General features: G+C 40.1%; 1 protein-coding gene across 1 annotated transcript in view; it reads left to right on the top strand.

Moving 5' to 3' along the window:
• AGO3 (argonaute RISC catalytic component 3) overlaps positions 1–16,122 on the top strand; it is a 34,548-nt gene that overhangs the window by 4,104 nt on the left and 14,322 nt on the right. Inside the window, exons 2-6 of the mRNA XM_064471547.1 lie at positions 5,068–5,239; positions 9,766–9,886; positions 10,432–10,640; positions 11,879–12,015; positions 14,588–14,722. Coding sequence (XP_064327617.1) covers positions 5,068–5,239; positions 9,766–9,886; positions 10,432–10,640; positions 11,879–12,015; positions 14,588–14,722 — 774 coding nt within the window. The remainder of the gene's footprint in view (positions 1–5,067; positions 5,240–9,765; positions 9,887–10,431; positions 10,641–11,878; positions 12,016–14,587; positions 14,723–16,122) is intronic.

The raw sequence follows: 16,122 nt of genomic DNA, 5'->3' as shown, positions 1-16,122 counted from the left end.
GGCAATTCATGATTTCTGGCATAAGGAGCTCAATTATCGAAACGAACGTTTAAATATATTCTCCCCTATCTATTTTTTTAATCTAGAATTAATTTATTTTTCAGTAGTGATAGAATTTTCTTTGAGCTCCACAGGCTGGGCCTCTGAATCTGAGCAGAGGCCGGGGGCCCTCTGAAAGGGAATGGTTTTTATCCCTCCATCCTCTTCCCGTCCATGGAGAGCTTTCTCCCGTGTGCAGACTCCACCGGAGCACTGGAGCTGTTAGACAAGTCTGCCTTGTGTTACGGAGCCAGAGTTTAAATAACATTTTACCTGTTAAGTCGTGTATCGTGTTGAAGGCTGTTCAGTCACCCATTTGCTTAGAGATTTAGAACTGTTTTTATAGACAAAACCTATTAAGTAATCATCTGTTAATATTTTTTTGGTTTATAATGCTGAGGTCACAGTAAGAAAAAGGGTGATTTTCTGCTGGAAGCTCGGTACTGCTGTAAGGCAGGGATCACATAAGGAAATCTGTATTTTCTATTAGCATCTTGCTAGAAATCAGTATTTTGCTTCGTGCTGTAAAACTGTCTTGCAGGCCAAAGGCTTCAGTTTTCCGTAAAGTGGTTTGTTGAAAGTATTTGCAGGTTCCTGTGCTTGTGCTCTTTCTGTTCAGGCTTTATTCCGATTAGGGCTGCGTTCGGTTGCTAGGCAGATTGAAGCCTGTGTTTTGGATGCCCGCCAGATGTGTTCTATACTGTTGGCTGTATTGCCATAGAAATTACAGTCAATTTTTGTTGTGTCTAATCTTTATTATAACATCTATAATTCCGCAGAAGAAAAGATTCTGATTCAGAGCTCATTTAAACTGTTAGGGGGACTTCCATATTGGTCTGGAATATGATCTGACTTTAATGGGAATTTTCAAACTGTGGGTCTGAATACTGACAACTGCAAATTTCCACTGTTTTCACGTTCTCTTGGAGTCGATGGTTCTGTTGGCTGGAAGAAAATGAACTCTATCCCAGCTGAAACCAGGACAGCCACATAATTGCACTTGAAATGAATTTCATTGTCCATGTATTTTTAATGTTACTGCAAACTTCAGCTCTTTGAAAAAGTAGTATTGGTATGACTGTTTTCTTCAGAATGCATTTCATAAACAACACTTATTCTATTTTAGCGAAATTTTAAAAAATGTTTTGAAATATTTGTTTCCTCATTAAGCCCTCTAAAAGTAACAATTTCTTTTTCATCGCTCTTGGGGTTTTGTTGAAATATTGGATTAAATATCAGCAAAACTTCAAAATATTGCCCGTCTCTCATCCGCGAGCTGGCAGATAGCCAGCTTAGGTTCCTGCGCACGTTGGGCTGGCACAGTAACATCCTGCAGATGCCCATGGGAAATACCCGTGTAAATCCCCTGTGAAACGCGCGGGGGATTCGGCATACCTGCTTCTAAAGGTGGCCGTGGCGGCAGGGAGCGAAGCACGCTCTGTGCGCTGCTGAACCCAGCACACCCACCGCTGTCGGTACGTGGAGCAGGTGGAACTTCCCTGGTTTAGCATTTGTCTGCTTTGCAGGTGTTTTGTCAGGGCTTTTGCTTCTGCTTGTTTATTGAGCATTTGCTTGTGAGGAAATAGTCTTCCGACGTTGCTGAAGGATGTTCATAAATGACTTCAGCAAATGCTATGAACAGTGATTTATAAATTGATGTACCTTTAGGTCCTGAAGAGGTTTTTTTTATTTCTGCCTTATTACTGATTTAAATGTTTAGTTAAATATTTTCTCTGCAGGTTTTTCTTGTACATTTTTTAATGAATAACCGTACATTCAGAAGGTTCAAGTTATTTAGTGGCGGATTTTGTATCTTCTTGAAACATTCTTCCTTGTTGTATAAAAGTCTTTCAAGAATCTGCCCGAAGCGTCAGGTTTAGTTCCTATCTGTGTATTCATTGTTCCGTGTTATAAATCAGTTGACTGTCAACATAGGGACTTTCCTTAACTGGTTTTATGAATTGAGCACTATTCTGGCAGGCTAACCAGACTTGATCTATGTTTTTTCTTGGGTATTTAAGAGCGTACTAAGCATACATACCTAATGGCAGAGTAGTAATAGTTCCTTAAACACAGAGAAGTTTCTCCTCTAAAGCCTTTCTTGTGGCCAACTGGGCCGTGCAGAGCTTCTCCTCTTCTGGAGGCACCAAGAGACTGAGCGTTCCCCCGTCCGCTGCAGAGTCCGGCCCGGCTGCGGTAACACTTTTGCAAAGATTTTTGAAACTTCAAGGCCTTTGGTTTCACAACGGTTAAATAACATGAAGGAATCGGTCTGCCAATCATAGTCATTCTGTGCTATGTAGAATGGTACTTTTAGTATTTTTGGTTTGTGTGTTTATTTCCTTTAGCTTGACACAGGACTTAGGCATGAGGTTGAGTGACTCACTGATATGATACAGGAGCAGTAGCTGTCCTCAGAGAGCGTCGCTTGTTATTTATGTTTTATTGGGTTTTGAGTCACAGGTCTGAAGCCAGTGACACAGACATGCAATCTGGCAATTGAGTGTATTTTGAAAGCAGGATATTCTGAGTGGGTGCTAGTGTATTTGGACAGCGATAGCAGAGATGAATTACAGCACACTCATGTTTTCAAGTTAACTTGTCCAAGGATGCATCTGAATTGCACAAGATGATAGCAAAATCAGCCGAACTCTAGAAAATTATTCCTGGATAGTGTGTAGACCTGTGATTCTTCTTCATCTGTCGGGCACTTAATTCCTCTTTGCCAAAATCTGAGTTCTAACGTCTTCCAGGGTGAGCTGTTTTCCTGAGGAGCCGTGTGTGCGCGGCTGAGCAAGCGAGGCTAAGGAAAGCCTTTGTCTAACAACTGGTATTTTCTTGTTTTGCTCACCACTGCTCTCCAAGGAGCAGAGGTTGGAGGCCTGCTTGCATACTTGGCTTTGGGTAGAGCATTGCTTTTCCAACCCAGGATTTTGAAGAGCACCCTGCCTTGTATTAGTAACTGAATATCATTCCTCTGTTTCGGGTTTTTGCCCCTGTGCAGCTGATTGCTAGGATTCTGTTAACCTAAGCGAAGGGGTAAATAACGGGGTAGCGTTCCTGTAAAGGGGTTTATCTCTTCTCTAGCACTCTCCAGCAGTTGGGTGCTCAGTTAAGGAGTTCAACTTAATGCAACTTCCAGAGGAGATGGTGACAAAGATTTCAGCCATACTGTATTTCCCTGTTCCATGCGCTTCAGCTTCTTCGCCTAACCTTCGTGAGGATTGTCTTCACACTGACTTTCTCCTGCGCTTACAGATTTTAGCAACCGTTTATACATTTTACATTGTTTTAACAAATGGGGTAGGGGGAAACAGGACAGACAAGACTATAGCAACCTTTTTAACTCTATCTTTATTTCACCAGCTTTGTTAGTGTTTCCTACAGATGTGAACTAAATATAAACTATGACATCTATGTCTTTGTAATATTAAAATAAACTATTGAGTCATTTATGTCACTCAAATGTTTAGTAGTAACTTTTTGCATATGCTTATTTTCTGAAAATATATCTGGAGTAAATTGTAGAGCTGCTTTTACTCATGTGACAGTATTAAAATGAAGACAAAGTTGAAGAGAACAGATGCTTGGAACAAGTTTTGCATAAGCATAGTCTGTGAGGGTGTTTTAAATGGTGCTTCTTGTTTTATGTTTTTGTTTTATCTTGTGGCTCGAGGCCAAGCCCACTCAGAATTTTTGGTAGATTTCTGGGTAGAGCCAGACAAATGTTTCATGTTCAGCTATTCTCAGTACATGGTTTGCTTCAAGATAATGTGATTTTTTTTCCAGGAATGGTGCAGATTAATCAAAAGGCAAATAAGACATTTTTACCAGCACTTGACATTTTAACTCTTCTATGAAAATGAGTGGGCTGGAATTGCTATCTGCGTCACTGAGTAGGAGTAGAGGGGAGAACTTTAACTTAATCGAATGTTCTGTAAATCATGACATTTGTATGATGAGTAATTTTTTAAAACTCAGGCTACAAAGCATGTTGGTTTTGTTGTTTCTTGGCTGGAGAGAGAGAGATTTTGAAGTGGAAATACCAGTAGAAATTCTTGAAAGTGGCCTATGTCTACTACTGTTTGGTTTCGTAAGGCATGAGTAGCCTATACCTTGAGCTGAATACTCTCATCTGAATGATGCAAAGTAAATTAAATAGATAACCAGATGAGAATGTGACACATTACTAGAGAGGTGGTTTTAGCTGACCTTCAAAACGCCCATCTCTTATTGCAGCTTTTGATGGTTTCTCTAATCAAGTGTTTTACAATCCCGTATCTTAATCTGAGTCTTTCCTCTTGTGGCCAATCGGCTTTATTGGTGCAGTTAGACAGGAGGTAATGGTTTTACCCTTCATCCATTTTCAGCCAGCAAAGTTCAAGAATAATCTGTCTTCCAAGACTAAGCTAATAATGGCAATGAAATTAAGAGTTTATCACAAACAACATACATCAGTCCAGAACTGCTTCCATATTTTTGTATTCTGTGGCAATTACTAGGGTGCTCAGAAAAGACTTGAGAAGCTTTTTGTGTTTTAATGGCAGCGGGGCTTTCCATGATAGTGAAGTGTTAGAGGGAAAAGCATACTTCTCTTTTTTTGTTTGTTTGTTTAGGAAGGCTCCTGATATTATTCATGCTAATTTCAGAAGCTGAAACTCGTCAGTAAGAAAGGAGCCTAGATGTGGGTGGAGGCTTGTGGAGGAAAAATGGGCAAGTGTTCGTTTGGAACTTAATAGGTTAGCATGCTGTTTGATGTCTGCTGTTTGATACAGCTAATTTTCCCATCTTCCAGTGTGGTGGCTCTGGTGCCTGCCTAGTCATCCTGTGAGTTGGTTCAGGGAGTTGCTTAAGACTGAAAAAGGGGAATACATTAGCAAGTCTCAATGGGAGACAAGTACGTGTACCTGCAAATGGAAGGTGCCTTATGTATTTTTAAACTGCTGAAATATAAGCAACTAGTACCTTTGCAACACAGCTTGTCTGTTGTGCTTATCTTCTAATCTGTGATATGTTTTCCTTCCGCAGGACCCGTCGGGGCACAGCCCCTACTCATGGTGCCCAGGCGTCCCGGCTATGGCACCATGGGCAAACCCATTAAACTGCTGGCCAACTGCTTCCAAGTTGAAATCCCAAAGATTGATGTCTACCTCTATGAGGTGGATATCAAACCAGATAAGTGTCCTCGGAGGGTGAACAGGTAAGAAGGTGAAATTTGTCTTAAATTATACTGATACTGAAATTTTTAAGCAACAGAGGGACCTACTGAAGTAAATATAGTCTCTGTGTAGCTTAATGTCAGAGCATTATGCTATGGAGACCAGCGTGCAAGTTCTCACAAACGCCTGTGAGGCAGGTACAGAGCCTCTTCCAGGTTCTTTTCAGTTTGGTTGTGAGCAGATGCTATGAAGTGGGCCAGCCAGTAGTGGTCACAGTACTCTGAGCTGTTTGGCAGCAAATCCTGTTCTTCAGGACAGTATTAATATGGTATAGCTGTATGCAGTTACCTTTTTTGGTTGCAATACTGGCTGTTGAATCATTTGAGTTACCCATAGGAGCAGATTCCTGCTATTTTTCTCCTCGGTTGATCTTGAGATGCATTGCAGCATTGGTTAATGTGAAAGGTTCCTCAAATTAATTCACTTGGGTACTGTGACCAGAAGCTAGCGGATAAAAGCCATTGCTGTAGGTCCAGGAGGAGACAGCCTTCGGCTGGAAGGCTTCCCTTAGGAACAGTGGTATGAAAGCACTGCAAACGAATCAGTTTTCTCTTTTTCTCTTTGTTAATGGATATCTTATGCCATCAGCATCGTATGTTTGAAATGGTCAGACTTGGTTTGAGCTCCACCTGCGTCCTTTCTCTGTTACAGCATTTTGTAGAGGACATTGTGTCTCATCTTATTTTCATGTCTGCTCTGTGTTAGGGTCAGTCGCATCCCTTGCTAGGCTACTGTGTTTTGAGATTGCTGGTTCAATGGAGAGAATATTTTCATATTCTGTATCCCTGTTCATTTAGTGATCCAACAAACTACATTTCGAGTGCTGGAGTCTTTAGCCTTAACAGATTGCTAGTACAGGTGCTCATATAGGGTCTTTGTGCATTTTGTCCTAAACCTCATAAATTAGGGGAGCCAGAGAAGCCTCCTCAGAAAGAGTAGTTAACTGAAAACCTGACATTAGAGCTATAATAATTTTTGCTCTTCAAAAATTACAACACTTTGTTTCCTGTATTTCTTCTCTGCATTGAATAATTTTTTTAGGAGGAGTTACTTGATACGTGTCTTGTGAAATCTGTTTCATCAGTTAAAGTTTAGGGTGGCTGAAAAGTAATTTTTTCCTCTCTCATCTGCAACTCTGGTTTTTTACATTTTAACAATAAGTATTGTAAGGACTTGACTCTGGCTGGTGATTTTTTTTCCCCCTGCTAGTTGCATACTGCAGTGATGAAGGCTATAAAAAAACCCCCTTTCTTAAGTATTAATTATTACTTAAGTATCTTAAGTACTTAAGTATTACTTAAGTATTACTTATCTTAAGTATTAATTAAAAAGAAACTAATAAATTGATAAAATTGGGAATTCACACAAATACTATATCATGTTTAACATAATCTTACTGTTATGAAAGGTTAATTTACTACTGTATTGTTAAATGAAGAATGCTTGTGAAGCCGTACTCGTAGGGAATAAGGAGAATATAAACTGCTCTAAACTGACTTACTGTTTTGTATGTCTGATTCTTTTCTAGTGCTATCTTGTAGCGAAGATAAATGTCATTTCACTTAAAATCTGTTGACTAAAACAATTTTTTTGCTGTTGTATGGCAATGCTCAATTAAAATAGACTAAGGGAGACAAAGTTCTTACGAACTCTGGTTGTTCCAGTAACTGCAGTCAGTGGTTCGGTGTAGTTAGCTGTTTCCATAACAGTGGGAAAAGCTACAGATGTTTGAAAATAGTGCATTTGCAATAAGTCGTTTTAAAATAGCAACTAAAATTTATATAAAATTTAAAAGGGAAAAAAAAAATCCCATTTGTGGTCCTGTTTGTAGGGTAATTTCAAGCTTGCTTCCCAAACCAAAACTGCTGTTGGTCACATCTCGTGTTAGTTGGTCATGCTGTAGATGAAGGCTGTGTCTTCTGAAGTTTTCAGCTTGTGGAGAGAGGCAAAAGTATCTGGTTTGAGTTTCTAAAGTAACTGACATGATCAATGTTTTTGCTTACCTAAATGACACTGATTTCCTGAAGGGTATGTTTGTGGCTGATACAAGTTTTCGTACCTTTTGCAAGTCTCAGACTGAGTATCTAACAATTGCTTTTGGCTTTTGTTAGGTTGTGTGAAGGTTGGTTGTTTCCCAGAAGTGCTTTTTGATAGACTGGAGTTAATTTTAAGTGCTTTTGGAGGTTTCTCATTCATAAATGTACTTCTTGTAGTATAGGTGGAGTTTAGGTGCAAGTGTAGCTTTGTCCAGAAGCTCAACAACTTTCCCTTCCACCAGTAGAGATACTGTCTTGCATTTCCTTATTTGTGTAACAGACTGGTAGAAGCAGTCGTCTGGTTTTTGTCAAGGTAAACTGAGAAGACTAATTGAACACGGCAGCAAAACCTAATGAGTTGCTTTAATAGTCAAATATTCTCGAAAGACTAAATTTGTTTTCAAATTTGACAGCAAATAAATACAGTATGTAAATTATGAATCCTAATATAAGCTGTAGCTTAAAAACTGAAAGCTGAGGGTAAAGCTTGCATGCAGATTGGTTGTTTTAAGGCAGGGAACTGTGAAATTGCTTATTTAAAAGCACTACTACTACTAATCTGCCACACTACTAAATACACTACTTATCTGCTGAATAAATGACCCCAGATAGTGTGCTGTGGATTGCACAGAGAAGAATGGCTATCATTAGCCTAAATTGAAATCAGTATACTGAAATACCTGCTTTGAAGAATTTCCCTTAGAAATATATTTTTCCCTTTCTCTTGCATGCTATGACAGTTATTTCGAAGAAGTCAGTGGATTTACATAGATTCAGCTATTCTGAAATACTTTCTGACTAACATCCTGTGTGCGTGCTTGTGTTCGGTATAAATAGGGGTTTAGTTCCTGGAGAGCTGCTGGGTTTTTTTAATTTCACCCGCACCTTTATTAGCTTTTAGCTGTAGGGAGGCTTCAAAATCTAGAGTGTCTTCCGTTTCCTTTTCACTTTCCTTTATAGCAACTTTCTTTAGGGCTGTTTCCGCTGTGTTGTGAACTGGGAAGGAGAAGGTAAATAATGCTTTGCTTTGAAGCATGCTGTAGGTGTGAGATCGGTAGCAGAGCTACAGCTGAGAGCTGCCAGTTTGGTTTCACAGAGCCTCTTGCTTTCTCCCTCCTGCTCCTACTCTTCATTGCTAGTTTTTATCCCTCTGCTTTTGTCACAGGGTATGTGACAATCAGCTGGCACTTACGGAAACGGGTTTTTCTGCACGCTTACCCCTGTGCGTAGCGTTACGAGGGAGCAGTGTTCTGGTGCCAAAGGGGGTCTTCACATAAGATGGACTTGGGCAGGAGCACAGTTGAGTACTAAGTAGATACTTTGAAGTTGCTTAAGTATATCGACGTGCTTCTGGCCAGTGAAAGAACTCAGATTCTGAGAGTTCAGTGACATAAAGAACTGTGAACTGGAGAGTTTCTCTTCCCTTTCCCCAAGTCCCCGCTGAGAGGTGAAAGTACTGCTAGTAACTTTACTTGAAGTTGTCAATATTTATCATCTTCCTGAAGTACTTCAGGTTAACTTGCCTGGTCGGGAAATGGTACACCAGTAAGCTGCTGCTTTGCAGGAATGCTAGTTTGCATATCCATAAGAGAAGTGTTTAACTTCTGTAGAATAAGGGAGTTACGTTGTATCACGTAAGACACAGTTGTCCTGGCACACAAGCACCAAGAATCCCCAAAGAATTCAAATCCTGAAGGCATGTTTCAGTTAGAGGTATTGCAAAAGTCTCTCTGGACCTGATACATCTACTTGTATCAAGAAGCCTTTTTTATGTAAGATGAAAGTTTTATGATATTTTCTCAAGTGTGATTTCAGTGCCTCTGTTTCAGGTTACTATTTTCTTCACTGCCATCAACTCATAGTAAAGATAGGAGAATCTGTAACTGGGTGCAAATTTGAGCAGGCTTTTACTTGATTCTGTTGTAAAAACTCAGATTATTAAGGACTTAAAGCTAAGATTTTTTTTGTTAGGGTACCTCATTTTTATACACAACAGGCAGAATTCAAAACTGTTGTTAATTGAAGAGCGGATGAAAGTTACCAGGTAGGCAGTACAGTTAACTGTCCTGCTTCCGAGAGCTAGCATAGCTTTCAGCTGTGAGTTTGCAGTAGTTTCTCCTAATACCAGCTTGTGGTTTTCTTCCAAGGTAAGCATGTCCTTGCTTTGTGTAATAAAGGTTATACAAAAGCCTCAGTCATTTCTGGGACTTTCTGAAATTATTTCAGTAACGATATTTTCTAGGATTTGAGCATTGGGGGGTGTGTTGTTTCTGATTTTATTCTTTAGTGTTTATCTGTTATTTTAGTTGAAGTATGTGAAGCATCTTTTTGGAGTATCAGTGGGTGTCCTGTAATTCTCCTGAGTAATGCATTTGTTGAAACTACTTCAGCAAAACACAGGGGGTGTGGGAGCCAGTTCCAGTCTGGTACTTCTTTGAAAACATCTTCAATGTAAATATCAACTTTTCTAGGGAGGTGGTGGACTCAATGGTGCAGCATTTTAAAGTGACAATATTTGGGGACCGTAGACCAGTTTATGATGGGAAAAGAAGCCTCTATACAGCCAATCCGCTTCCTGTGGCCACTACTGGGGTAAGATAACTGGGGAAAAAATTATACCTGTAACAGCTTCTTTTGGGAAAGAAAAAGAAATAAGCCCAACTTCTAATATTGCTGAGTTCTGAAAAACTGGAAGTATCTTACGGTATCTGTATTGAAATGGAGTACTTCTAATGTATTTTCTGCAAATTCCATTGTATGTAAATGTGCATGTAATAGTTGCATTCAGAACCTCCCCTAGACTTTAGTAGCCTCTTTCTATAGCAAAATCCATTACTCAGTTTTACAGACTGTAATGCATTATCTTACGATGAAGTACTATTAAAAAAATCAAACCACAGTTTCTCTGGAATGAAGACTTATCTGATTCAAGATGACAAAGTTACACAATTCTCTTCTGCTTGGTGAGGACCCAGTTCTCTCTATTTTGTGCATTTGGTAACATGCTCTTATCAAATGTGCTGTGTCCTAAATATCTGAGTCTCTGGCCCAGTTATGCAAAGGAGTGAAAACTCAAGACTACCAGACTTGAGATTAAACTGCTGCTGGTTTTCTTTTTTTCTTCCTCCCCCATCCAGGTGGATTTGGATGTGACATTACCAGGAGAAGGTGGAAAAGATCGTCCCTTCAAAGTGTCAATAAAGTTTGTTTCTCGGGTGAGCTGGCACTTGCTGCATGAAGTTTTGACAGGAAGAACCTTGCCTGAGCCTCTGGAACTAGACAAACCTATCAGCACTAACCCTGTTCATGCTGTCGATGTGGTGCTACGACACCTACCCTCCATGAAGTAGGTTCACTGTCTTCCTGCAGTCTGTCTTTACCTGAAGTTATCCCCCCCTTGGGAGACCTTCATCCCTGTTTCTTCACAGGTGAAGAGAAAAAAAAAAGATTGTTCCCCTTATGCAGCACAGCTGGTTAGCTGAGCGGGGGAGATTGATGCTAATGATGTAGAACTGTATTTCTGTAGTCATTTAAACTCTGGAGCAGGTGATGTATTTGTTTGAAAGGATCAAGAAACAGGAGACACTTATAATAGGCCTTAATTGAAATACTGAGAGATTACAGTACGCTGTAGCACTGCTTTCAGGTTTTGTGCTTATGCCGATCCAAGTATCGTGCACTTGATGGCGGTGACTGTTTAAAAGTAAGAGTCTTTTTAATTCGTTGATATACCATCAATGATGCATGCTGCTCATGTTTTAAATACACGCTTGAGACTAGATACTCATCCTAACAAAGTCTGTTATTCTTTATCTCAGAACCCTGAAACATCAGAGAAGGTCAAATTAATTTAGCTTTATTTGGTCAGTGAAAGTTACTTTTAAAATCTGATTGTTGAGTTTAGACTGTAGGATGGCTTTGCACTGGTGTTTCTCATTGGGGTAACTGACTCCGAAGACTTGTGTTTTTATGGAAACCAGTGTTCCTAAGCTACCCTGGATGCTGAGGAAACATGAAAGATGTTAACTTCTGTACAAAGGTCCATCCATTATAAAAATGAGGAGACGCGGAGGTTTGTGAACAGCTGTTTTCTACCTTGGAGAGAAACATTGGTTTCTCTAGTTCTTTGTTTCCACCATAGTGGAAACACACTAGTATTCCTCCTCTCAGTGTACATTGTATTCAGATGTTCCCTAGCAAAACACGCAAAATGATGTTTGAGGGTCAGTGCAGTACATACAGTGCTGCTGTACAGAATCTGCTGTGATGGCGATTATCATTTCTTGAAGTGGAAGATCAGAAAGGGTAAGTTAACTTAGTTCTTGGTTTGTTGTAAAAACAAAGTGGCTGCACGTTGCTAAAAGTAGGTGATGTTTTGTCTAAGTTTAAAAACACTGCACTGGGAACAGAAGCATTCAGAGTGTATTGTTTAAACTTGGTTCTAGGCATAGATTCCTGGTACACAAAATTCCCAAAACCAATAATGCTGTGTGTTATAATCTTTATTATGGAGTTTTTGTTTGGAAAGCAATTGTTTATATTTGGAAAACAATAGCATAAACATGTGGTTATCTTTTTCACTAGGTATACCCCTGTGGGCCGCTCCTTCTTCTCAGCTCCAGAAGGCTATGATCACCCCTTGGGTGGAGGTAGGGAGGTCTGGTTTGGATTCCATCAGTCTGTTCGGCCTGCCATGTGGAAGATGATGCTCAATATTGATGGTAAGTTGGGTTTCAGGGTTAAGAATAAAGATAGTAAAGAACATGCCTCTAAGAATAAAAATGACTTCGCCATTCAGTCATTTTGGTGTCATGCTTGAGTTTGTGGTACCGCATGTCTGCGTGGCAATAACTTGGTGCCATCTGTGCAGAGGGATTTAGTAACCAGAAGCCAGATGACCTACACTGGTTTCTTAATTCATATTATAAATAATAGAGATGAAGTAGCTTGGCATGTTTTGCTAGAATCTTCATCGGAATAAAAAAACTTTAAACTTGAATTGCTTTATAGACGAGGTGTTTTCACCTGAAAAATACTTGTTTCATTGCTCAGTTTGAAGTTGTCTCTTGTAATATCCAGTGTTAATTGTGAAGTCAGCCTATTGCAGAAGTTGTAATGATAATAGTAGAGTGGGATTCTAATAATGTATGTATGTATACATACATTGGCTTCCTGTTCAGTCAGTTCAGACCAGACCTTATTGGCAAAGGCTACCTAAAAATCCTAGTCTTTTCTTCTGGATTTGTCATTACGCAGGTGTTTGGCAGAACTTTACCTGGCATGTTAAAAAAGAACTCCTATGTAGGAATGAAAAGCCTAGCATTGCTTGTTTTCCTACTTAATTTCTGTATCAGTCCACAGTAATACAGGCAAATTACTCAAGATGTGTCTCTGTGCAGTAGGTGGTGTTCAGTACTCCCAAGAAAACTCTGTAAGACACATCACAAATGCTTTTGTGAATAGGGCTAATTGAGATGGGCTTTCTTATGCAAAATCAGATCTGCTTTGCACCACTTTATTAAGTCCCAGATGAATGCATCTGAGATCAACCGGTGCATGTGGCAGACTCCGTAGCGCCGTAAACACTCTGAGTCTATTTAGTTGTTAAACCCCTATTGAAAAATGTTAGTGTTTGAGATGCAGGTGCTGCCTAAAGTTTTCTCTAATTCACATTCCGTTCTCACTCTGTTTGAAATGCTTTGTAAAACCAAGTTAAATAGTCTGTCTTTTTTGCACTAGGTTGGGCGTGCTAAGTCAGGTTGTGCTTAGTGTCTGGCTTGGAGTGTAATAAAATGTTGCAGATGATACTGAGCTTTCATGATGAAAACGTGCAAGTCCGTATGTTCTGGTTTATCTAAATTGTGGATGGTACTGATGGGGCTTCAGATGGGTTTGCTCTTGTAAAACTATCTTTCGAACAGCAGCCATGGTATAGCTGTTTGAAAAATGAATGTAGACATTTTACCAGCCTGAGAAATAGCCAGTGCCAGGGTCTACATGCTAGGTACTGAGATAACTACGGTCCAGGTAGGACAAGAGTATTAATTTACCCCCATTTATGATGTACTGCGCTGTTACTTCCTGTGAAGCAAGTATTACCAGCGTTAGAGCACGTAGTAGTGACTCTTGCAGTAGAAATTTTTCAGTCCTTTCTGTGAATGAGAAGCTTAAGAACTTTGTAGGCTACAGCTTACGGGGCAACCGCTTTATGTTGTGGTTTGAGGCTGGGACGGTGACGTTCAAATTCCATCGCTTGATTTTTAGTTGTTTGACTTGTACGAGATTCTCTGCAAAATCTGTTTCTGTCGCTTGTGTTGCTGTGGGAGACAAACCACACGCTGCCAGTCGCTGGGGGTGTAAGCTATTTGTGTTCATTCAGCAATCGGCATCCGGAGGTGTTGGCCGGAGTGCGTCATGTGAAGTTGGCAGCCCGCTAAAGTGACGCATGTCTGAAGAATGTTTCGTTGTTTTAGCACAGATGTGGTGGGTTTGGTACATGGGATCTTGGAAACTAATAAACTGCTTGTCAAGTATTTATTTTCTGTTGTTGATATTTAAAGTTTTAAATGTGTGGAGTAGTTGGCTTGTGTTTGAGCTGTATCTAGTGCCACCTCACCTTTCTTACTAAAAGGTACTGTTTCAGTTGCTTAATTGTCAAGCAGATTGTTTATGGTCCTCCTTCCATGGGATGACTCAACTGTCCTGTTTAAAACCAGTATATTGTCACTTACTGGGATTGTGTCATTAGCATGTAGGGAGGGTAAGAGATTTTTAGTCGCTCAAGGGTTGCACTCACGCCTGTGCTAACATCATTTGTTAGTGGTCAAAATAGTGCTCGTGTTTCTACCAAATATTGTTTCAGTAATGGAGCAGATCGTGTCGTTGACAAAATAATGTTGCACATTGAATGATCTTAGCTTTTTACGTTAAAAATTCTTCAGCAGAGAGACATTAGTACTGTCTCTGCTTGCAGCTCCATACAGAGTTGAAAGAGAATGACTCTCGGACATTACAGCTCTCTAGAAATAAATGTTATCTGGGGAAAAACCCTTTCAAAACTGTGAAATGCAAAGTAGTTGTGGGATGACTCTGCTGGAGACTGATGTGTCACTGTGGGCCCTACACTGGCTTTTGTATACTTGGTTGTTGCAAGACTTGCTAATCTATTTTTAAAACTGTGGGCTGTACATTTGCTTGAAGGTTATGTGGAATTTCAAAAAGCATTCATTTACGTACTGCTTCACAACATTCTGACTTGGGGTTTTTTTACACTTAATATTTTTCTCCTTTTAGTTTCTGCCACTGCCTTCTACAAAGCACAACCTGTAATTCAGTTTATGTGTGAAGTTCTTGACATTCATAATATTGACGAACAACCAAGACCTCTGACTGATTCTCATCGGGTAAAATTCACCAAAGAGATAAAGGGTGAGTAGGAATGTATCTGTTCTGCCCCAGTCAAGCTAATTGTAAGGGGCTGGTTTTAACTGGAAACTTCCTGGTTAGCGTGCATCAGAAGGGCCCTGGAACTGCCAAGGGAATTGCAGTATGCCCTCTTTGTAGTTCTAGTCCTGAATGAAACAGTGCAGCTCTGCAGAAATGAAAGATGAAAAATGAAGTGTGTTCCCAGTGGCTTAAAGAGGGAAAGAGAAAGTGTGTTTGTTTATTGCCTGGATAGAGGTGCGTGGCTGTTGCCTTGCGGGGTGGCTAACCTTTTATGAGCAGGGGTCACCGAGGCCATAGTGGTATTGTGTTGTAGGTCTCCCACTGTTTAAATGCTGAGGCAAAGTGAAAATTGATTTCAAAGCTACCATCATTGATTCTTTGAAAGTATGCCGTTACAATGACTTCTGATAACTGCCTTATGGAAAAACAAGTACCCTTTGCTAACTTGCAGCTGAAGGCCAAATTCCATTCCAAAGGAATTGCATAAGCTGCTGGTTTGAGTAGTTTCACTCCATATATACTACTTTGCTTTGCATTTTCCCATATTCCAGTGTAATTTGCAGAGAGAGGAGCCTTGAAAAAACTCAGCTCTTAAACGCTTGTTACTTGATGCAAGATTAGACTGTGAAATCCTGGGCAGCAAAAAAGTAAATTTGAGCTATAGTCATAAATCAATGTGTTCGCAGAATAGTCATTAGTGGAAAAAAAAAGCTTGAAGGAATTATTTTGTAACATGCCTCCTTTTTACATCTACCTATCTGTCTTCATTCTGGAAGAAGGTAACTGGAGAATGAGAAGCTGTCTCTGATCTTGGATGCCTCAGGCACTTTGTTACCACAGCCAGAAAATATTGAAAGGTTACCTTTGCTGTCAATATTTGTTTTTACTACCGTAGTATCTGGGAACACCAGCCAAGACGAGATCATGTATAGTGAAACAAACCCTGCATTAAAGAATTGGCAGTCTGTGAGCAGCTCTGTGGGAGGGTGGTGCCTTCTGTAGTGTCACAGCAGATTAATGACAAAGTGGTGAACGGGTTCCAGATATCTCTGTATTCACAACCCTCTTCTGCTTGGCCAAGGTGCTTCATGGTTTCTCTTTTGTATTTTTTCTTAATGCTATATCAGGGCAGTGGTAGTCGATTTTTGATTATGCCATCCTCTAAGTAACACTGATGTTAATGTTGCAGTTAGTGTTGTCAGGAATCACTGAAGTACAGTTGATGCTTCTTTGGGATGTCTGTGTCCCTGGTAAACTAAACACGGCATCTGCTACCTGGGGACCTGATTTGATGTGGGGTATTCAGTCTGCAGTCCACAACCCGCCCGAGCCTCAGCAGGACAAGTCATCCGACTGCTTTCTCAAACGCCTTTACTAGTAGA

Source organism: Phalacrocorax carbo, chromosome 22 (genome assembly GCF_963921805.1).
Source record: "Phalacrocorax carbo chromosome 22, bPhaCar2.1, whole genome shotgun sequence".
Lineage (NCBI taxonomy): Eukaryota > Metazoa > Chordata > Aves > Suliformes > Phalacrocoracidae > Phalacrocorax > Phalacrocorax carbo.
Note: the sequence above shows the minus strand (reverse complement) of the source record. Positions and strands in the feature narration are given on the sequence as shown.